This window comes from Platalea leucorodia, assembly GCF_965183815.1.
Source record: "Platalea leucorodia genome assembly, chromosome: 1".
Lineage (NCBI taxonomy): Eukaryota > Metazoa > Chordata > Aves > Pelecaniformes > Threskiornithidae > Platalea > Platalea leucorodia.
Window position 1 is genome coordinate 110,680,255 of NC_138823.1, and position 22,810 is coordinate 110,703,064.

The 22,810-nt window shown below is 43.8% G+C and overlaps 1 protein-coding gene across 1 annotated transcript in view; it reads right to left on the reverse strand.

The window, feature by feature from the left end:
- HECW1 (HECT, C2 and WW domain containing E3 ubiquitin protein ligase 1) overlaps positions 1 to 22,810 on the reverse strand; it is a gene marked incomplete at both ends in the record, with an annotated part of 179,009 nt that overhangs the window by 5,356 nt on the left and 150,843 nt on the right. The window contains 5 exons of the mRNA XM_082329339.1: positions 4,892 to 5,090; positions 6,344 to 6,458; positions 7,832 to 7,978; positions 11,994 to 12,123; positions 13,532 to 13,630. Of these exons, the coding sequence (XP_082185465.1) occupies positions 4,892 to 5,090; positions 6,344 to 6,458; positions 7,832 to 7,978; positions 11,994 to 12,123; positions 13,532 to 13,630 (690 nt within the window). The remainder of the gene's footprint in view (positions 1 to 4,891; positions 5,091 to 6,343; positions 6,459 to 7,831; positions 7,979 to 11,993; positions 12,124 to 13,531; positions 13,631 to 22,810) is intronic.

The window sequence follows — 22,810 nt, forward strand, 5'->3', positions numbered from 1 at the left end:
CTGTCCCAAGTATTTATTTAGGTATTATCACATCTTTGCTCACTATAAGCAAATGGCAGTTGCATGCTCCATTGCCAAAGTGCAAGGACAAGATGTAAGGGTGAGTTGCCTAACTACTTCAGCCACCTGGAGCAGGAGTGAGAGGATACAGAAAGAGTCCTGGACTCTCCTGATAGAGCTAAAAGTTATCTTGATACTTTGTAAAGCAGCTGAAAACCCGAAGGCCAGACTAACCTATCCCCAGTGACCCACCATCTACCTGGATGTCAGGAAAGGCTGGCCTGGCTGAACAGGGAGCTTTGGCTAGAACTCAGGAAAAAAAAGGAGAGCCTACCGCCTTTGGAAGAAGGGGCAGGCGACTCAGGGGGATTACAAGGATGCTGTGAGGATATGCAGGGAGAAGATCAGAAAGGCAAAGGCACAGCTGGAGCTTAAACTGGCCACCGCCATTAAAGACAACAAAAAAAGTTTTTATAAATACATCAGTGACAAAAGGAGGGCCAGGGAGAATCTCCCTCCTTTGTTGGATGCAGAAGGTAACCTTGCCATGAAGGATGAGAAGAAGGCAGAGGTACTTAATGCCTTCTTTGCCTCAGTCTTCAACAGTCAAGCTAGTCATCCTTGGGTTTTTCAGGCCCCTGAGCTGGGAGATGGAGATAGGATGCAGAGTGAAGTCCCAGTTGTCAAAGAGGTGGCAGTCACTGACCTGCTCCTCCACCTGGATGCGCACAAGTCCATGGGGCCAGATGGGATCCACCCGAGGATACTGAGGGAGCTGGCAGAGGAGCTGGCCAAGCCACTCTCCATCATTTATCAGCAGTCCTGGTCAACTGGGGAGGTCCCAGCTGACTGGAAGCTAGCAAACGCGATGCCCCTCTACAAGAAGGGTCAGAAGGAGGATCCGGGGAACTACAGGCCTGTCAGTCTGACCTCAGTGCCAGGAAAGGTCAAGGAGCAGATCATCCTGAGTGCCATTATGCAGCAAGTGCGGGACAACCGGAGGATCAGGCCCAGCCAGCATGGGTTTATGAAAGGGAGATCCTGTTTCACTAACCTGGTCTCCTTCTATGACAAGGTGACCCGCTGAGTGGATGAGGGGAAGGCTGAGGATGTTGTCTACTTGGACTTTAGTAAGACCTTTGACACTCTCTCCCACAGCATTCTCCTGGAGAAGCTGGCTGCTCACGGCTTGGATGGGTGCACTCTGCGCTGGGTTAAAAACTGGCTGGACGGCCGAGCCCAGAGAGTGGTGGTGAATGGAGTCACATCCAGATGGCGGGCGGTCACAAGTGGTGTTCCCCAGGGCTCAGTGCTGGGGCCGGTCCTGTTCAACATCTTCATTGAGGATCTGGATGAGGGGATCGAGTGCACCCTCAGTAAGTTTGCAGATGACACCAAGCTGGGTGGAAGTGTCGATCTGCTGGAGGGCAGGAAGGCCCTGCAGAGGGACCTGGACAGGCTGGATCACTGGGCCGGGGCCAACTGTATGAGGTTCAACAAGGCTCAGTGCCGAGTCCTGCACTTCGTTCACACCAACCCCATGCAACGCTACAGGCCTGGGGAGGAGTGGCTGCAGAGCTGCCTGGCAGAAAAGGACCTGGGGGTGCTGGTTGACAGCTGCCTGAACATGAGCCAGCAGTGTGCCCAGGGGGCCAAGAGGGCCAATGGCATCCTGGCTTGTGTCAGGAATAGTGTGGCCAGCAGGACCAGGGAGGTGATAGTGCCCCTGTACTGGGCACTGGTGAGGCCGCACCTCGAGTACTGTGTTCAGTTTTGGGCCCCTCACTACAAGAAGGACATCGAGGTGCTGGAGCGTGTCCAGAGAAGGGCAATGAAGCTGGTGAAGGGTCTGGAGCACAAGTCTTAGGAGGAGCGGCTGAGGGAGCTGGGGTTGTTTAGCCTGGAGAAGAGGAGGCTGAGGGGAGACCTTATTGCTCTCTACAACTCCCTGAAAGGAGGCTGTAGCGAGGTGGGGGTCGGTCTCTTCTCCCTAGTAACAAGTGATAGGATGAGAGGAAACAGCCTCAAGCTGCGCCAGGGGAGGTTTAGGCTAGACATTAGGAAAAACTTCTTCACCAAAAGGGTGGTCAAGCACTGGAACAGGCTGCCCAGGGAAGTGGTTGAGTCTCCATCCCTGGAGGTATTTAAAGAACGGATAGATGTGGTGCTCAAGGACATGGTATAGATGGACTTGGCAGTGATAGGTTAACGGTTGGACTTGATGATCTCAAGGGTCTTTTCCAACCTTGACAATTCTATGATAGCCAAATGCATCAGCCTTATGCAAGCTTCCATAACACCTCTCACAGCATCATGTCTATTGGGTCAGGGCCTAAAAACTAAGGCCAGTAATTAAGAGGTGCAATCCACGCCTAAGCACATAAACAACTAAATCTGATGATTGCTAAGACATGAGAAAGCTGGGGGTTTTTTTCCTAGGACTTTGAAAATGTGGAGCAAGGGTAACTCTCACTGTGAAACTGTAGGAATTGTTAGAAGGACAAGGGAATTTGTTGTGGTTTATTTTAAACAGCTAAAGTTAGTTACACTCGTATTATATCACAGGGGCCAAAAGGCCTACAGGATATGACATATGACTTTTTTTTAGCCTCTAAGTCTAAGTAAATATGTAAGTAAATCTAAATAAACATGAGCAATCCATAATCAGGCATTTAAAAAAAGTTTAAAATAACATTTATTTAGTTGCTTAACTAAGGATTTAGGGAGCCTCCAGGTTTAGCCTGTGTGTTTTATGTATTTCTTAACACTGTGTATACTTGGCAGCACCCCATAATTTTATAAAAATGCCGGTAATAATTCACGGTGATCAAGCTGTGTTTATTCCCCATGAGCAAGTGTTGTTTCTCTTTCCTCTGGCTAAAATGAATGCAGAGCTCTAAGACTTCTAAAAGGTGCTAACAACTTTCACCTGGAAAAGAGGCCTCTTTCAGGGAGAGCAACAAGTTTGGTGATCAGCAGACAAACATAAAGCCGTTAATGTGAATATCTCGGGGCTAACTGAATCTAGGTCATAAGTAATGCCTAGGTTCACAAAGAAAATTAAGCAGAGCAGAAAGAGGCCAATTACCTTTTCAGAACTTGATGGGTCAGCCCAGGGCATTTTCTGTGCATGCGCCAAGGTCCACCCTCCCCGCTCGCCCCTTTCCATCCCAGAAGGAGTGCAAAGAGAGCTCTGCAGAAATGCTGCACGAGCCTGTGACTTCCATTTGCTGCCTGTCTACAGGCAGGAATGCCCTTGGTCGGCTCTGAAACCCTTGCGTAGAACCAGACTATATATATATATGCTGCAAAAGGAGGATCAGACCTACGCACAGCAAACTGTAGCTCTCAGGCTTTCTTCCCACATTGCTGGCTGAAGCTCAGAGGGCATGAGTCATCTCATTGACCTTATATGTTGTCATCTGTTTTTAAATCTCAGTGCCTACATCTAGCTTTCATGTAGGCTCTAGGTCTCCATATAGTCTCTGTAGAGTCTTTATGGTTAATGGACATAAATCAGAATGTACCAGGTACAATTCAACTGAGCTATTTTAAAAGTCTGTGTACAGGTGAGATGAATTGTGCCTTAAAAACACTTAATTCCTTTTTCCTGTCTTTAGAGGGAGTCAGCATAAGATGTCAGCTCAGAGTGCTTGCTGGTACAGTACCATGGTCCAGCTCCTGTGTCTCCCCACTGCATAAGCACGGACTTGAACAGGCTTGTACTAATAGGGCGACCATACTTGGACTTTCCCTCTCCAAAGGACTCTGGAAGTCTGCTCAAGTCCATGTCTTATAGTATGCTTCTGGGTAAACAACATGGATGGCAAGTAACTAGAAAACTGGACCAGACCCATTGTTCATTGATTGTCTGAATGTATCTGCAAGGTCTGAGAGAAGAGATTTTTTCTCTGTGCCATGAAAGTAGCCTCCTTTGGACCGCAGCTGAAAGCAAATGATAACAGCAGGAAGAAAGCATCCTTTGGAGGGCAAACACTATGTAAAAGGGTCACCTAGCAAAATTATCTCAGAGGTGCTGAGATGTGGCCCCATGAAAAATGCTCTGTTATCTCAATGTGGCAGAGCCTCAGGCAACTGCAAGGCCATTCAAGAAAAGGTGACTCACTTCAGTGAGGAAGGAGGAGTGCTGGTCACGGATAAAGGGCTGAAGCAGAACCCAAAGCCGAATGTATGGAGCAGAACTCAAAGCTGGCTGTGCCATGGCTCTCTTGGGTGGCCTTAGGCAAGTCAGACCCCCCTTTGTGCCCCAGTCCCTTTGTCCTGAAAAGGAAGATGACCCCTCCTTTGAGAAGCACTGTTAAGTCTGTTGACTCTGCATGACATTATGGCTCATTTGCTCCTAGTTGGCTGACTGAACTAGATGTAACAAATTGGGTATTATCACCACATGGTCCAAAGTCCCTTCCCTAAGCTTCCTCGTGATGAAAAAGTGGAACCATCAGAGCAAATGAAGGGATTACACTCAGGTCTCTGGCCAAAACTCAGACTCTGGCTTTCATGGCTCTAAACTCACAAGTATTTTTAGTAGTATTTTGGAAGTAAAGGGAACAGAATCAGCTGACGGGCTCCTGCTGGTCTGGATCTGTTCCAGAATCAAAATAAGAGCACTAGGTTTGGATCTACGGAAATCTTTATCTTAACCATTTCCCAGGATTCAAAGTAGCTTAAATTGAGCCTCCAAATCAAAAAGCCAGCAAAAGAAAACACTTTTCTCTTGAATGTAATTACAGAACAAACTGATAATTCTTTCTTTGCTGTTTTAAGATGTCCGTACTGTGTTCATTATCTTTCACTGGCAGAGAGCTGCAAAAAAGTAACAGGCTCACTTTTCTCACAGCACTTCTGGTTTTGTATCCTAGTTGGGACATACCTTGGGAGGGAGGTTATTTTCCCCCATTTCTCTATACAGAAGCGCCGTAGCCCGTTGCTCCCTCGGAGAGCTGCAAAGCCCTCGTATGGCACACTTGATGTTCCAGTGACGAATTGCAACAACCGGAGTCTCTGCTCGTTGTTAAATCTCTCCACTGCTGCCCAGAACCACCGTATTACTATGTGTCCATCATGGTAACCTAAACCAAGAAGCAAGAGAGAGAAATTAAAATCATCCTTTCTAAGTGGGAAGTGTAACATCGAAATATGTCCCCACTAGCATGGGGCAGTAGATCTCCTCCTAAAAAGATCCTGACCTAACAATATATCTTGTTCTTGATGAGCAGTACGTCCCAGCTCCCATCTCGTGCTGGCTGTGGATACTATAATATTAATTGAAACCCTGAAACTCAAATATGTATATTTGAGGTACACTGGCCTCTCACAAATCTCTTGGCAAGAACTGGGGTTACCTGCATGAGATATAAAAGACCAATTGCGATATGCCACACCGTGAGAGTCCTAATGACTTAACAGTTTTTGGTTCCTAAATAATTTCTCTTTTGGATTGCAATAGTGTTCAACATACAGAGAGGAGTTTGCTGCTGCAAGCCCTTCCCTGGCAAACTTCCCACCTGAGGGGCTCTGTGCCTTGGTTTGTGCTAGTGAAAGCCAGCCTAAACCCAGGCTGAATCTGTTTCAATAACTAAACAGAAAAAAGGAGGAGGAGAATAACTTGGGTGACCAGCTGTGCTTGTGGTAAGCTGCGTATTTCAAGGTAACACAAAGGCTGGGCAGTGAGCAGCAAAGACTTAAACCTTGTATTTCAGGGGAGGATATGTGAACCTCAGGGACTTTCCTTTTGTAGTGCAGAACTGGTGGATTTCACATTTATCCATCATCCAAGACAGCCTGGATAAATCATGCTCAGTGTTCAAAGCAAAACCAGGCCAAGCATTAGACGAGAAGGGAAAAAATCCAACTTGACATAGTTTAGGCTGAGGGGACGGGTAAGCAAGATCTGTATTTTGTTGAAGTGTAACTGGGAACCGTGAAATTCAGCTCTTGAATTCAGCTCCCTGCTGAAGCCAAGAGGACTTGTGATATTACTTTCAGTGAGGCCAGGAGTTCATTTACAGTCATCTGAGTAAGTAACTTTTAAATCTAATACTGCAAATCCTTTTCAGTCCTTAGTAGTCAAAACTCCTGTTAGGGTGGTAGGAATTGAGTGGGTAAAATCTGGATAGAAGTAACAGAAGCAATTTCAGTATTATTACATCTGTTGATCCAAACCTGAGATCTGATTTTATTTCACGAGTTACTCTTCACAAAAACTTCCTGAACAAAATAGGGCATTTCCCTCAGGAAAGACAGAAGGAAAAGATGGACCAAGTCTTTCATGTTTTAGACTGAAAACAGCCAAGGTGTTAGTAAGCATCAGCAGGCAATTTACCTCCACGGTATTCTGTGTTGTTACGCCAGTCATTGAGATCTATTTCTGCAGTGCCAGCTATAACCAGCTCCAGTTCTCTGGCATCAAAAACAGAGACAAGCCTGGAGTCTACAACCTGGAACAAAAAACAGTTTCAGACTGGAAATAAAGCGGATGCAATGTCTCATAAACCTATGGCTCTGATGGCCAGCTCTTTGTTCTGATGAAGTCTGCACGCTGACAGCTAACTTCCACTCCTCTGCTGATAAATCTGTACTCTTCTTCAGGGTGTCTGCTGATGTTTTGAGCTGCAAACAACGATGACACATGAGATTTGACCAGAATGAAACAGTACAAGTGGCAGGACATAATCTGTGCAGAACATTCTTCATTGTTACATTCATTCTGACAAGTGATTTTGATAGTCAAAGACTGGATTTGTAATATGGACAATTTATTTTATATTTGTTTCGCATTGGAATTCGATTACAATTGTGTAGGATTGCCCTCAGGTCTTCATCCACTGAAGATGCAGCTGAGGTTCACTTTCTTCATTACGTGAAACCAAAATCTTTTAGTGGCGTGCAGTATTCACAGGGAGAAAAAGCTAGCAAACCATATACACACTTTAGCAAACCGTATGGAGTCACTTAGCCAACCCCCTTCTACAGGAAAGGGCTGATCAAGTCTATTCAGCTATAAAGCCACCCTCACTGGCTTCCACCCCCGGTAAAAGTCAGTGCATGACTGCTTGGAGCCATCAGTTACCAGTACTATTCTGCATGTCCGTTATCTGCTGTTTCATTTTCCAGGATTGCCATTCTTTCAGTTTATTTCCCTCTGTGAGATAGCCCTCAACTTGTACTTATATTACACAGCTGCCAGGGCAAGATACATGCTTGAATATGATTAGTAAGGGGGGCAAGAATAGGTGACTACATGGGTTGGTCAGCAAAGCCACAGGTTTTCACCCAGTCTTTGGCAGTCCTTGTAGCAGCTCTGCCAGAAGGATGTTCTCAGATCCAGGTCTTCAGCAAAGATAAATTAGCAAAATCCAGGGACAACAATGGAGCAGCATCCGTGAATACCAATAAGATGATAGCTGACCGCATCCTAGGACCAACTTTATTGAAATGTGTCCCTAAAGATGCAGTGTGTCACACCAGCTCCACACTGAAGTGTACAATTCTTCACAATCTTTTGTATCATAGCAGGGTAAAACAAAATTTGCAAACGCCTACTTCTCTTACTATGTGAATGGAAAGCAGTATCTTTCTTAACTCTTGATCTTTATGCTTTATCATACCCAGAATACATATTTCTTCCTCCCTTAATGCTAAACATACCATATCCAAGGTCCCTGTCTCTACAGATCCAGGCACTCCAATTCCTTGCCATCTGTCTCTGTTTACCCATTTCCTAAGGTACCGATGAAGCATAGTTTAGCCATGGGGACATCTCATTCAGATGAGGAATGGAAGGCTGTGGGAGCATTGTTTTGTTACTTACTTCGTAGAAGCCACGGACCAGGGCCTCTGTTTGCTGAACCACTCCTCGTTCCACTCGCCACTTCACCATTCTCTCGATGTACTCTTTTTTGTTCTTTTCTGTCACTGCTGTATTTGCCCCTCCAGATTTCAACTCTCTCTCTGTCACCTACAGAACAAAGATAAATAGTGGTGTAGCGACGTATGGATCATGTTGTGTTTCAAATTTAAACCGTACTTTGAAAATGTAAGTGAAAAATATAACAGCCGTATGTCTAGTTTTGGACTCCTGGCCTCTTGTCCATTTGTGGTAGAAACAAGAAGGATAATGAGGGACACCCCCTCAGCCCTAGCCTTATCCCCAGCTGAAGCTGGACTGACCTTTAGGTTACTCCAAACTGACTTGGAGAGCACCATCCATAAGCCATGTACAATGTGCCACTCTGGCCCACCTTTTCATGCTTCTCCTCTCCCTTCCCCCTCCAGGAGCTGCAGAGAGGGTGACAACCATTCCAGCTTGCTACTTGCTGTAGATTATCCAAGCAACGGTACGGGAAACAACAGGATGGAGAGGCAATTGCAGTATTGGAATAGGCAGACTGTTTCACCAACTGGAAGAAATATCTACTTGTCTCTCAGGCAACAAGTGTTACCCTTCCCCAAGTGCTAATTAAAGTGTTGACTCAGAAACGCCAAAAGCGAAAGAAATTATCACAAAATGAATACTCCCAATACACTACCTAAGCATTCAGAGTTTTGTATTAGCCATCCACACCTGAGAAGTGCTTGTACTGTAAATAACTTTTTTTTTTAAACCAAGAGCCACAGCATTTCATTGCATTTTAATGGTTAATTTAGTTGGCTTGGGTTACTAAGGCTTAAGATTGAGAACGAATTTAAGGAATCAATCTAGATTCTACTCAGCAAGCACATACTCCTCACAGGTAACAGAAGATATTATTTATCTTGCCATTATTTTCACATGCAATCTAGTGGATTTAAAAGGAAGAATGTTTTGCTCTCCTCTTCAGTTTTCTGCTGCTATAACAATGATGTCTGGCACAGAGAGTAAATGAGCTGCATGAATACATATTCATTATTTGTATTATTTACATATTATTTATATTATTATCTATTTATTAGCCCAACAGACAGCGCACAGCGCATATAGTATTTAGGTCACTTTGCTTGAGGGACCTGTTGTAACATTATGAACTATGGAAACACTCAATGAGTCATCTAATCTGTAGCTTTGTTGAGAAACAGCAAGAACAAGTAAGGTTGGATGTAATAAGTTAGGAATTCTTAGCTGGCTCAGGGAATTAAATTCCCAAATGTAAATCATTGCATCACCATTATACAAGCCAACACTGCATTGTCCAGAGGGTAAGACTCTGGCCCAGCTGCCATGCTGTATTCTTCAAGACTGTGCAGCATTAAGATACATCTGTCAAAACCAACGACTGAATGTTTCCTGGCTTTAAGCACGACCGTGAGTCTGGATGTCCTAAATCTCCTGGCAAGACTTCCCACAAAAACCTAGACATGCTGGTGATTTCTTCAACTTCTCAATATCCATATAATTTCAATTAGAATTAGTTATCTAGAATTGGAGGCAAGCAATCAATAAGAACGTGTCCCTATTTTTTCTTTCTTGTTCATAGAGGCATTAACCACAGCTAGAATTCAGAATCACGTTTCAGAGTAGCAAGGAGACATTTCAACCAATCTAGCCCATTCTTTTTACCTGACTAGAGCAACTGCCAAGGCTCAGAAGACAGGCCCCATCCACATATAGAGACATAGAGCTCAGAGGCCTGGAGAAACACTTTCTACTAGGTAAAAGCATAAAAAAGTACTTAGGGTCACAAGCAACTAACACCTCTCTCAGTCTTATAAGTGAAATTCTCAAATCGGCATCCAGTCCCCTCCAGTAAAAATGTGTGAAGCTTGGTTTGACATGGTATCTTTGCTATTACAGCAGTGTTCCTGGCTCCAGTATGCAAGAAGGCTAAAGCTCCTCCGTAGTAAATTCTAAGAAAAAAGGTATCAAGAAAGAGGATTTGGCCCGAAAGGTTTAAAAGTCAGAGATGAGACAAGAAAGAAAAAATTAAAGTAGTAGTCACTGGTCCATAATAAAGTCATTGTGGAAGCAGGACAAAAGGGCTGTAACCCATCTACCTCACAGCTTCTCAAAGAGCCACTATTTCGTGTTTCCCTTACCCAACCCTTGAAATCCAGCTTCCCAAATATTAGCAGAGCTCCCACTGTGATCTATGCTTGCACATGTATCCAGCAAAGCAATATTCAGATGGCATTTAAGTGGTCAGATACTCTTGGCATGCAAGAATTTCCAACTGGGATCCATCTGTGAGCATACAATGTGATTGCGATTTCTTCGTTATTTTGCTGTCAGCACTTAGCAAATTTCAGAAGGGGGAAAATCTCACTTTCACTTAGAATTCTTGGATTCTGACAGTCATGATTCACATTTTTTTCCCCATCACTAGATCTAGCAAGGTTAGTATCTAGTCCATATGAAATAAAGTACTAGACAACATGTGAACTGGCATAAAAATCTGGCTTTTAATGTTCTTTTGCTTTCGTATCACAGTACCTACAAAAGATTGTGATGTTTTTCTGTTCTCCTTGGAGCCATCTCTTCTCTTCCACAACAGACTCCTATGTAATTGTCTAGCTCTTATCTTTGGGGAGAGCATAACGGGTAATTAGTATGCCAAACGTTACCTTCAGATGCATCAGAACAATTCAGGCTGAGATTCTTACTCATCTTTGTAGTCTTCCAATATAAATACAAACTTGTCTCATCTGTCTTTGCAAATATGTCTGTTATGTTTCTGTCTGTCTTTGTGTATTAGTCTTATATAGCCATACCTTCCAGGGAAACCACTGTACTGTCAATTGAATGTCATGCAAGCTCTCAGCTCAAAGCCTGTGAAAAAACCCTGCGTTTAAGTCTTGGAAAAACACTGTTAGCTTTGCTACAGAGGCTTCTTACTTCAATTCTTCTGCCCCATCCTTTTCATTTCATCCACTCTTGACTCCGCTTATCTGTCACGACCTTATACTATAAGCAGACTAAATTCAGTTTTGAAGATATTGCCTGAAGTCTTGCTTGCTTTCCGTTACTTTCAAGCTTATAGCGGAGCAGCCCTTTTGCTCTCAGGGCCAGAATTCCTCCCCTCAGAAACTAGTCTAACTCTCTCCTAGCTTGCAGAGCTACCCTAGCTCCGTGCAAACTCCTCCTGTCAACTTTATTTTCAAGGGCTAAGAGCCACTCTCTGTATGTTCCACCTGATCCTTCTGCTGCCTTTGACACTGTGCATCTGGTCCTTACACAAGTTAACTTCCATCCCTTGAGCTCCTGCAGTACTTGGTGAGCTCGGTCCTATAGTCTCTCTAGTTTTCAGTATCTCCTTGGAGGTTCTTAATCTTGGTCTGAATATTGCTTTGGGTCCCTTCAAGGCTTTCCAGAGACACTTATAATCTAGCATGGGTTACAAGGGCAACAAGCACCAGGGCTTCAGTGCAAGCCAAAGAATCCTACAGGAGACACTTGTTCTGGTTGCCAGTCTGCACTTAAGCCAGGGTTGCACCCTATTTAAGGCTACAGTTATCCAGACCAGCTAGGTTAAAGAGAATTGTCTAAGGTAGAGTTGAGTAGCAGAAAGCATAATAAATGGGTGCACATGCCAAGTTGTTAAGTAGGTGCAAGGTAAGTAAGAGACAGAATCTAACAGGGAGATATCAGACAAAATAATGGTGAGAGTTGCTGGGTCTTACACCACCTGCCAAATGTTTTTCTTCCCTCCTAACCCCCCATCCTTTCAGTCACATCAGCTTTAAGTTACATTGCTTGCATTCACCGAATGCCACATCTGTGTGAACTACACCCTGGAGAGAAGAGCTGCACTCCGCTCCAGAGAATTCCTCATGCTCATCAGTGTGTGGCTCAAGAGGCCTGTAGCGGGGCTGGCATTTTATATTATACACCCTAAGAATAAACATCGGCATTGAAACAGGTGGCTTGAAAGAAACAGAAGGTAGGAGAAGAAAATGTTATTGAAAGGCTAAAGGATCTGTTCTGACAGAAAGATGTTCATCATGCTCAACTTCGTCAGCTTCAAATTTGCTTTTCAGATGTTTTGCATAGCTGTGCTCACCTGTCCAAACACCTCCTCGTTCACTGTGAAGGTGAGATCCAGGATATCTGTGATGTTATTATCCTTCATCCACTGCAAGCTCTGATGGAACTCTTCATCCAGGTACTCTAAGTCACTTAAGTCACACGGCCTGATTGCGATGCAAGAAAAAAGACGTAGCTGAATATATGACCCCGTGACTACTGGCAGGGTGACTTAATACTAAGAATGTGAACAAATTTATGCCGAAAATCCAACATAAAGCTGGTCTTCGTTTGGTTTTGTTAACATCAAAGCTTGTTACACAGACCCTCTTAAAGCTGTTCTGTCTGCTTTACGTGGCTGGGCTCAAGGCCAAATCTGTTGGCTGCCTGCAGTATTTGCTGTCGGAAGGCACCCCTGGGGCTCCATTTTATGTGAATCTTCAGGATGCCGTGCACTTCAGAGCACACGCTTACCTTCAGTCCGGATGGGCCCCACCATGTTGTGCCTGGCTGCTTCCATGCATTGATCATCCTCGAGGTGAGCACACAAGACTGACAGAAGGCAGACCAGGCAGCCTAAATTTCTGCTAATAAGGAGCTGGCCTTGTTTGCTGAAAGGGCAGGTGGATGTTACAAGCAGTCCGGTTTCAAATCCCCTAAAGGGGCAATACGGATGCAGGGAGCACTCTAGGTTTCAGGCTATTTCCAGACTAGTTCAGATACAATATAGATATGAGTGTTCGGACCCCAGCAATACTCATTGTTAAAAAATTTAAATTAAATACAGTTAAAGAACTCTAAAGACTGTTAAGACAAATACCTTTGCTGATTTGGAATCATCCTAAATGACAAACTATTTCAGCTAAGCTTTATTCTGCTCTTTGTCATTTAATTGCAGTCTTGACTTACTACTTATAGTTTTTCTTATTGCTGCAAATTTTATGTACCTTGTCCTATTGCAGTCTATTAATTAAAAAGGGCCAGGCTGTCAATTAAAACTAACCTTATAAACTTGACATCAAAAATAATATATTACTGGTAGCTTCTGCTTACTAGTGTAAAAGACGGTAGAAGACCAACAAGAAACATTCACTGTTTATATCTACATTAGCATTCCTAATTAACCCAAGCTGTATTTAGAATGAAAACCTACTCCACCAGTGAGGCATGAGAAACTATGTATTTCTCTTAATATGACCCTCCCTCCTTTTTTTGTTTTTGTTTTGTCTTTTTTTGATTGCTTTTTGTCTTCCGTGTAGTTGAAGTTTGGTAACTTTTCATCCGTAGTAAACTCTGGAATTATGGGTCAGTACTCTCAAATGTGTGTTCCTAAATGTCATACTTATTATGCGCTTTTATCAACATAGTTGATGTTTATGAAGGGCAAGTTCTTGGAGAAAGTAAAGAAAAATTAAAACGTGTTTGTTTTTTATCACAGACCAACCAACCGACAGCAGAAAGGACTTGAAGGTCAGAGCGCTCAAAGCAACTCTACAAGGGTCTGTGTCTCTGTAGGACTCACTGAGGGATCACCGTTTCTGCATGGTTTCTACATGGTCGCATGCTTATACTTACAGCCTTAGTAGCGCTTTGTAGAACGGCCTTGTGAAGAAAGCATCAAGAAGGTACTGATGAATGAGAGCAAGGCCAAGAATACGACCGCTGAACCTGAACCTGGGATATAAAAATGCAGAGTGAACAAAGCGTAACTCCAGACATTCAGCATAGAAACTTACACAGGTAGCAACTGTTCTTTGTTTCTGACGTACTTTCTTACATTTATTTATTTATTTCCAAGCAGATACCTAACACCACCCCTTGCATCTCTGATCAATAATAGATCTCTTCTTGATCCAGCTCCTACAGTACCCATACCTGCAGCTGGCATGTTATATGCTCTCCTGCGCCAAACCAATGAACGCTCTGAAGACTCACCTTCTGTGATCTTCAGTTGAATGTTCTGATACAGACTGACTCCATCAAACACAACATTTAGCTAGCGAAATACTGTAATACTCCACCTTGCTTCAGCAGAAAACATACTATCAAAATAGCTGCAAAGGATATTTGGTGAATCAGTATATCCAGTTTCTGACTGGTTACAACTCTTTCAAAGGTGGGGCTTTAAAGTACTTAAGAAGGTTAATGAGTTGACTTCATGGGGGGAAACTGAAGTTCAAATAAGTTAACTGTTGTGACCAAGAACACATATTAAAATTAATATCTAAAGCTCAGGCAAGCTGTCCCCAGACCACCTTCTTAATGGTGACGCTTAGCTGTCTTCGGTACTTACATACCCCTGTGTTTGTTTCTGTTTTCTAAGAACAACCACCCCTAGTCCCACTCCAAGTACGCTCACATAGTGCCCTGCCCATTACAATCTGTGACCTGTGATGATAAGCTCTTAAATTTTTCTTTCTATGGGTTCTTCCGTGACTTATTACATATTCTTCCATCAAATGTGGTTTTAAATCAGTAATCTCAGACAGAAAAATAGAGAACTGGTGTGAGTCCAGGTGAGTTTGTTTTTTGTAAAAACAACCCCCATCACCCACGCAAAACTTGCTTATCTGTAAAAAAGGAAAAGAAAAACCCCAACAGCCCAAGTGTGAGCGCTCCAAGCCTGAGCTGGCTGACATCATAGTGAAGTTTTATTGCACAAAAGATGATAAACAGATCAAAAAGCCAAGGAACCATTCCTTCCACTACAGGAACCAGTACAAAGACCCCTCCTGTATATGAATGAAACATGAGTCTCATTGTAATAAAAGCAGCGCAGAATCTCTCTTCAGTCAACTTCATCCTCACGGGACAGAGAAACAAGTGCTTACTATGTCAAATGGGGCACCAAATAGCATGCTATGGGCCCAATTAGCATTTACATCACCACGGGAGCTGCCTCCGGGTCCCCTGCATCCCAGAAAGGTGCTTATGATATGCAGCTGACTGGTAACAGAAGAGTGATTATATTACCCCCTCGCAGCTGTTTCCACAGCAGCAACAAAAGGCAGCTGTTGGGCCTAGTTAGGACCTGCTTCACTTCACTTGTGCTCCGGTGCAATGTTTCCAGCAAAAAGCAATGAAAAGAGAGGGAGCTGACACAATGAAAGCACAGTAGAAGCCAGACAGCTCAAATCCCAGAAATGCTGAGCCTGTAATCCATCAGTTTTATAGCACCTTCAGGATCTATAATCGAGTCCGTTTGTCCTAAATAATGCATGTCGGCTTTTTTGGTTTTGTTCTTCACCACCCCGCTCCCCCATCCATCTCTATACATTTTGAAAGCTAACTCTGAATGAAAATACTACGAGCACTGGGTGTTCCTCACCCTGTGGCTACTCGGCTGTGCAGGGCTGGGCAGGCAGGAGCCAGCTGGAATAAACTAAAGCTGAAAGTAAATTGCCAAGAAAAGTCTCACAGATTTGGGAATGCTGTTTCTGCTAAGAAATTGCGTGAATGTGTGAACAGCATCAGTTTTCTCGTTGGTGCTTGCATCACTTCGGTACCTCTACATGGCTTTGAGAGCATTAATGCAAAGCTGATGTGAAATGGTGGTCCACCTAGATCAAGGTGTTTACAATCACGAGCATGCGTTATGGTAGCCATTAATGGTGAATTTAAATTGAATCAGTGCCTTATAGCAGAACTCTATCAAACCATCCAAAGGCCACGGGCAGCGTTTCTGTGTGAAAGGACTAAGTCCTGTGGGTCAGCCTAAGCAAACGTGGGCAGAGCGACTCTAGGTTGTGCGGTCCACCAGTCTGGCCTTGCACTTGCAGCCCTCTGGGACACACCAGGGCTCGCCCAAGCTGCGGGCCTGACTGTGGTTCCACAGTCCCAGCCCTTACAATGATACTGTGGAGGAAAACAAGTCCAGTACTAACTGGTCTAGATAAAAGAGATGAAATAATTAACAAGACATTGCCACTCCTGGTGCCTATCAATACAATGGATAAAAGAAAAGCTATGTTATAGACTGTATTTCTTGGCAGCTCTGTATCATCCCAGCAGACGCAGTGCTTTGTGGCTACAGTGTGTGAGCTCCCTAGCCCACAAACCCTTTCTCCCCCGCACACAGTTTTGGTTCTCTGCAGAAACTCACCATACCTGGCTCCCTGATCTGAAGGGCGGTGTAAGAGAAGGTCCTCTGGCCCCTTATCCATTCTGGACAGGGCCTGGGACCATAGCTGGCACCCCTATGGCCCAGCAGTGCCCTGAGGAACATGGACTACGGTAAGGCAACGGATACCTATCGAAAGGGAGGTGTTTGCTGCCGTCCTCAGAGGACTATCCAGTCTATCTGCCTGTATGTCCATGCAGTCCATCAAGCTGCCACCACCATCAGCCAAGCATGACAGTCCCACTTAAAATATATCAAAACTTACAAAAAGCAACACGAAACAAATTGCCCCCCTTACAAAAGCCAGTTAAAACAAAACCAGACTTCTGTGTTTGTTTCTTCCTAAAGGATTTAGAGCATAGGTGAGATTCAGAGGTGAATGAGACAGCCCCTTCAGAAAAAACACGTTTTCTTGACAGAATAAGCAGCACAAAGGTAAATCCTGGCTGGAGGGCACATACCTTCCTTAAACCTGACTTACATTTATCTTTCTAAGGAAGCGTAAAACGCTTATTCGATTTCTTTCTAGCGGGACACATAGCTTGGGAGAGGTGGGGGATGCGAAGTCTTGCTCTGGCTCTTTCTTTCAACACCCTTCCCTTTCAGAGACAATGATTGCGTCTGAGTAACGTGCTGGGGCAGAGGGGGGAAACGCAGGAGGGAGTTAATGAACAGGAAACAGTGGAGCGAGAGACAGAATTAACGAGCAGGAGAGCTGCTCTGCTTTGCCTGCCTATTGACACCGTCCACTCAAATAGGACATTGTGTGCACCTGCTTTCTGGCTTTTAACAACACTTCTCTTTGACCCATTTGCAGAAGTTTCCACACTACCCAGCTAACTCCCTTTCCTTCTGGAGGCTGCAGGTGCCCCTGAAACTGCCTGTTTTCACAAGAGCCTGTTGCAAAAGAACAGGCTCATTCTCCTCAGTGGGACTCTCTGCATACTTGCTGCATGTCTGTGTACACAGGGAGAGACAAATCCATATGCTGTAGCAGCGACTGAGCAATAAATTTTCCTCCAGTTGCAGGTGAGTCACAGGAAATTTAATTTACTCTGGTCCTTATCATGCAGCAGCAGAGCAGGGCCGGACCCATAATGACCCTTTGTTACAGGGCTCTCTCTTAACTGGTTGAACTAACGCAGCTCTGCTTTATATGACAGTCCTTCCTTGGATTCAGATGGAGAATGATGTACCTCGACAAAACTGTCACCTAGGCGTACAGGGGAAGAATGGTTTTTATCATTCTATAGGGGATGCTTTGGTAACCATGCCTTGTGGGCTAAATCGGCTATGGTATGAGAAACTTTAAATCCTAAATAGAGGAAGCACCTGATGGGATTAAAAAGACTGAAAATCTTGCAAACCTTATCTCACTCAAACACATCAGCTGGGTTTAAGTATGCCCTTCTTGATGCAGTAGCTTGTGAAAAAAATATTAAAGAAGGGCTCGAGAGGGAAGAATATAATATGGTTCACATTAAATTTGAAAATGTCCTTTTCGTTTCACAAGACTCCTGAAAACTTGCTTTCATCTGTAAGACAAATTTACACATTCTCTTGCACCAGTTTTAAAGCTGTTGGCTGTTCAATTGTGCAGATGAACTTTTGGTCACCTGAAAAACAAGGTGAACAAATGAGGCTGCGCTGCCATACAGGATTTCTGCCCTTGGCAGCTCTTCTAAGGGAGAGTGATATTTGGCAGGTGGATGCATCTGGAGAGCCTATTAGTCCTTCCACAGTGGGAGAGATTGGACCTAATCTCAACCACTATTAGATACCAGAGAATCTAAAAAGGGGAAGGTCATGGGAAAGGCTTCACTCTGAACATGCACCTTATTAGACAACAGAGAATTCGGTCACGAAACCCACATTTGTAAGAAAAAAAACAGGCATCATAGGTTCCAGAAGTTGTGGTACAGCTTGTTTTAAAGGACAGTTAAAACCTCCATCGTTATGAAAAGAGTCGTGAGCATCCTGAAGGCCAGAAACTACTGATTAAAGGAACTAAAAATCCATTCTTATAGCCTAAAATATTGTGATTTGCAATCTTGTGATTTGGAAGGGGGAACGGTGTGCAGAGAAAAATGTACAGATTCACAATTTCTGAATTTTGGTGGAATCACCAACACTAGCACTTTTTAAACAAAGAACAATATTATTTATTTATTTTAATGCAAGAAAGTTCTAAGAATGTGTATTCTGCAAAAAGCTGACCGAATGCTTACAGCAACTCTGCCTGGCCTCACACACTATGAATTTTGGGCAAAACTGGCAGGGTGTGAGGCATACGCGCCAGAGGTGTGTGTCTGTAGGCTAGTAGCACATATCCTTGTGGTGGCCCAGTGCAGGACACGACCAACGTGCCCTGTAATGAACTACATCTACAGAGCAATAACCTAGCAGTAGATCGGATCATCTTTACAAAACCTTGGCAGCGGATCAAATCCACGCCTCTATCAGCCTTCCTTAACAAATGCCTTTCTTTAGTTTGGTGTGCATATTTAACCCCTACTCACATAAATGACAGAACATTTGACGGACTAATGTGATGACGTGAAGCGATCTACTGTCAGAAGGGTTAGCCGTGCAGGTTGGGATAGCTAACGCTGTTCTGTTTATCCAGCTTGCATCTGCAAACTTTGCAGACCGCCTCTTTGCCGCCGCGTCATTTGGCGTTGAGGCAAATTTGCCCTGCGTATCTGCAGGCTCAGAGGTGGACGCCGCGGCATTCCGGCACGATGCCTCTTCAGTTCAGGAAATCTGATGAGCTCATGTGTCATTAATATGAAAGGAATGGCTCTTACAAAGGCAATAGTTATAGACTACAGGATTTAGCGCTGCAGCCCCTGCCAATGTTATTAGGACTTAATAGAGGATACCTTCTACTCAGGGCCAAGGCATTTCGTTCAGGCATCAAAAGATGAAGGAGCATATTCCACGAGTCCTTCTTTGATAATACTCTGTCTCCTTACTATTCCTGTAAAACTTATGAGATTTAATTATATGTTAAAGGAAATTTGGAACACTCATTTAAGGAAGCACTGGCCTTTCTTAAGTAGCCCCGATTGTAAAGTGTATGGGAAGTGGAACGGCCCAGCAGGCCTGCTTGCAGATTGTCATAAAATACAAGGAGGGTGTTCAGAGATGTGTGAAATATATGCACATCACCCAAGAACTGAAATTAAATAAGGAAAAAAAAAAAAGGATGAAAACTGAGTTTCAGAGAGAAAAGCAACCTGGTACAAATAAACTTCCATTAGGCTTCAAATCCTGAACTGGTAATTCTCTTCAGGTGAAGGTCTACAGGAGTGAGCCTTCTCTTGCCAGCCTGCCTGTAGATATTTTTACTTTTGCTGGGCACCTGAGTTTCATGTGATGAACATGGTTATGCGAGTCAACCTCTCAGTTTATTGCTACATTGTGCATAAATTTGCTGCTGCAGTAGGCCAGCACAATACTGACACTCCAATAAGTGCTTGCTCTACTTTTATTTTCTGGATCTGTTTGCAAACGGAACACAACATTTCTGTTTCTCGGTACTAAAGAGTAACCACATGAAAAAGAGCTATTGCTTACACATGATGGAAACGTGAACTATCCACATCCTTCTAAATCTCTGGAGCTCATGTACCCTGAATTAGCAACTAAACCTCAAACCATTCCTGAAGCTTAATTTACCAGTAACTGAAAAACAATGAGATAATGCAAACCTTATTGTTTCTTTATTTAGCTTAATCAAATCCTTCAAGTGTTTTCCTTGTCTCTAACTGAGCTACGTTGCATTTTCACTCAAAATGTCTTTTCACCTTCCTTATATCTTGGCTATACCCAGCGCAAAATAACTGTCAGGAAAGGTTTAAAGACTTTTATTAGGAAAGCTGAAGGCTGCTCTGCTTTATCCAGAAAAATGAGGGGCAAAGATAACATAGGTAAGGGAGATTCATAGCATCCTCTCAGGTTTCTCTAAACACAATCTATGAAACAGCTCCACTCAGGAGGACTCCTTAGTTTAAGCACACAGTGGCTCCAGGTAAACGCTCGCACAGAGGAACAGTTACAGCTGCATTTGCACAGCACTCCGTCCAGTTAACGAGGCCCACGCCGAGGTGGCTGCATTGGCTCCCTGCACATCAGCTGAACTGTGCCAGAGGGTATTGCTGCAGATGCAGAACTGAGAAAATCTGGCTCTGGGACTTCCACCGCGTGCAGGCCAGCCTCGGTGCCATCGGCTCTCTGAGCACCAGAGGCTCCAGGCACAGGAAATGGAGAATTGATTTCCAGTTCTGCCATTAAACTAATAAGGAGATCAATAGAGCAGACGGCCTCTCTATAACAGGAACTCTGTGCTATGTGTCATTTTACCAATAACAAAGATGTTCCATGAATGCAGCGTTTTGGAGGAGGAGAGGAGGAGTGTGGCTGAGCGCTGGAGTGGCCGTCTCTGCTTGCAGAGCCATCAGCCTCACGGACCATAACGTACAATCACTCACCCTCTTCTGGGAGAACCCCTGGCAAAGTATGGCAGCACAAACACGACTAACCTTCATCAGAAACCAGGCTGCTTGCAGGGTTTAGCTTCTCTTGCTGGTACAATGGATAAAACACACGGGCCTGTGAGACTGTTGGCAAAGTCTCCTCCAGTTCTGCCCAGTAACTACAGAGGAGGTGCAGGCTGAGGGATGAACTACTGGCTAGATTACAAACATCTACATTTTGTGATTCCCAGATCCTAGACTGTATTTTTGACAGGCAGATCTCAAAGCAGCTTACAGAGGAGATCAGTGCCAATATTTCGTTTGACAAATGAGAAAACTCAAGTCCAGAAGTAAAATGACTTATCTAATGTTATCCAGAAAACAAGTGGTAGAGACAGCAATGGAATCATAGGCCTCTGAGCCCCAGCTCCATTTTGGTTGTTTAGTCTACTTGACATTTTTTATTTTCTTACCTTCTATAAAACAGTATGTAATTTTGTGAATCAGCTCTCGTTTACGATCAGCTCCTTATGGATCAACTCAGTCTGATGCATATGGGTTGTTTTTTTAAGCCAGCAAAAGAGCATTTCTATCTAGAGACTTTGATTTCTCAGTCAAACCTTTTGAAAAGCTGGAGGTGGTGGGGCACTTTGTAAACGTATGGATTGGTGAAGTTGTGTACCTTGCATGATTTACGTTTGCTTTCCATAGCTTTGCCACGTGTTGAAACAAACTAGTCAAGCTACAGGGGAAAATCCATAGATTTAGTCGTCTTCCAGACAAGAGGGCCATAAAAGCACAAGCCAAATGACTACACATTTTCCGTCAACGGCTAACTACGACCACTGAAGCCACAATAACCGACTGACTCTCAGTCAAAGCAGGCACATCCTTTCCAGCCTGTCTGGGGTATTTAAGCACGAGGGAGACTGCTCATCATAAACTCACTGGTAAGCACCCAGGAATGTTTACACCATGTGATGAAGCATGATGCAGATATCCTTGAGCTAACTGCAAACAGGTCATCTGCAGTGCAGAGCCGTGTGGGCCTACCAGCCCCGGGCCAGAGGCTGCACAGCTCGGGTGTGCACAGTGCTGCAATTCAGCTAACCATCCCTGCCCCTCGGGATGAGGTTCCTCAATCGAGTAAACTCAGAAATCTGTGTGCTAAAATTCAGATGTGCTATTGATTGTTTGACAGTCTATTTTAGGTCTTGTTTTGCAAATCATTGAACACCTGCAACTTTTATTAATACCACTGAAAACTGACAGCTCTGATCCTCTCCTGGGAGCATGCAGAATGCAGCAGACCTGGACCTTTGCGTTGCTGTTCTGAAGTCCAAGAAAATTTTTGACTTTTCCGTTATGAATCTTTCCAATACAATTAAATAATTCCAGTTTCTAGTCTGTCTGTCTTTTCCAGAATGCAAGTCATAAGTCACAATGCAAAAGGCTTCCTTCAATCAGACACAAGATACTGAATTTACGGTTCTGTATTCTTGTTATTAAATACTTTTTTTTTCATAGAGGGTGGACAGGTCAGGATTTTTCTCATCCTCCATAATTTTATGGGAGGGGCGAACTGACAAACTTGACATTGCCCTTCTCCCTTTAAATACATTAAAATCAGATCAATTTAAATCTTTAATCTCCCCTTTTTCTGCATTTTAATGTAACACTAAGGTAACATATTGAAATGAAGAATAATTTTCAATAGACAAATGAAACTTCTAACTTTCAAAATATCCCAGGGAGAGACCTACACAAAGAGAAACGCCTTTTCTACTCAAAAATACCCAAAATGAATTCGGGTGATTTACTAAAAACAATCCTGCTCTGCAAGCAGTCTTTCTTTTGATGATGAATTGTATTTACTAATAAAAAAGGTTAGCTTGGGAATTTCTGCACCTGCTCTAATTGACTTTTCTTTACCTTACCAAAGTCTGAAAAAAATGTAGTGAGAAATAAGGAGGGGCAAAGACAACTGAGCAATACTTCATAGTGACAGCGCAGCCTTGCCATTCCAGTGCGGCTGGAACAAGAGATAGGAAGACATCCATCACTCCCTGGGAGTTTTTCACCACTACAAATAAACACGCCATCACTGCCCACCCTGATGCTTTCCTGCAAGCCCACACGCTTCGAGACAGCGTGGATTTTACCCTTTTCTCCTCTACCACATGCAAGGTGGAGACACTACAGAGATTTTCATGCGAAGCCTCCCCTCTCTGGTCAAATTTAATCCGCAATGTTGCA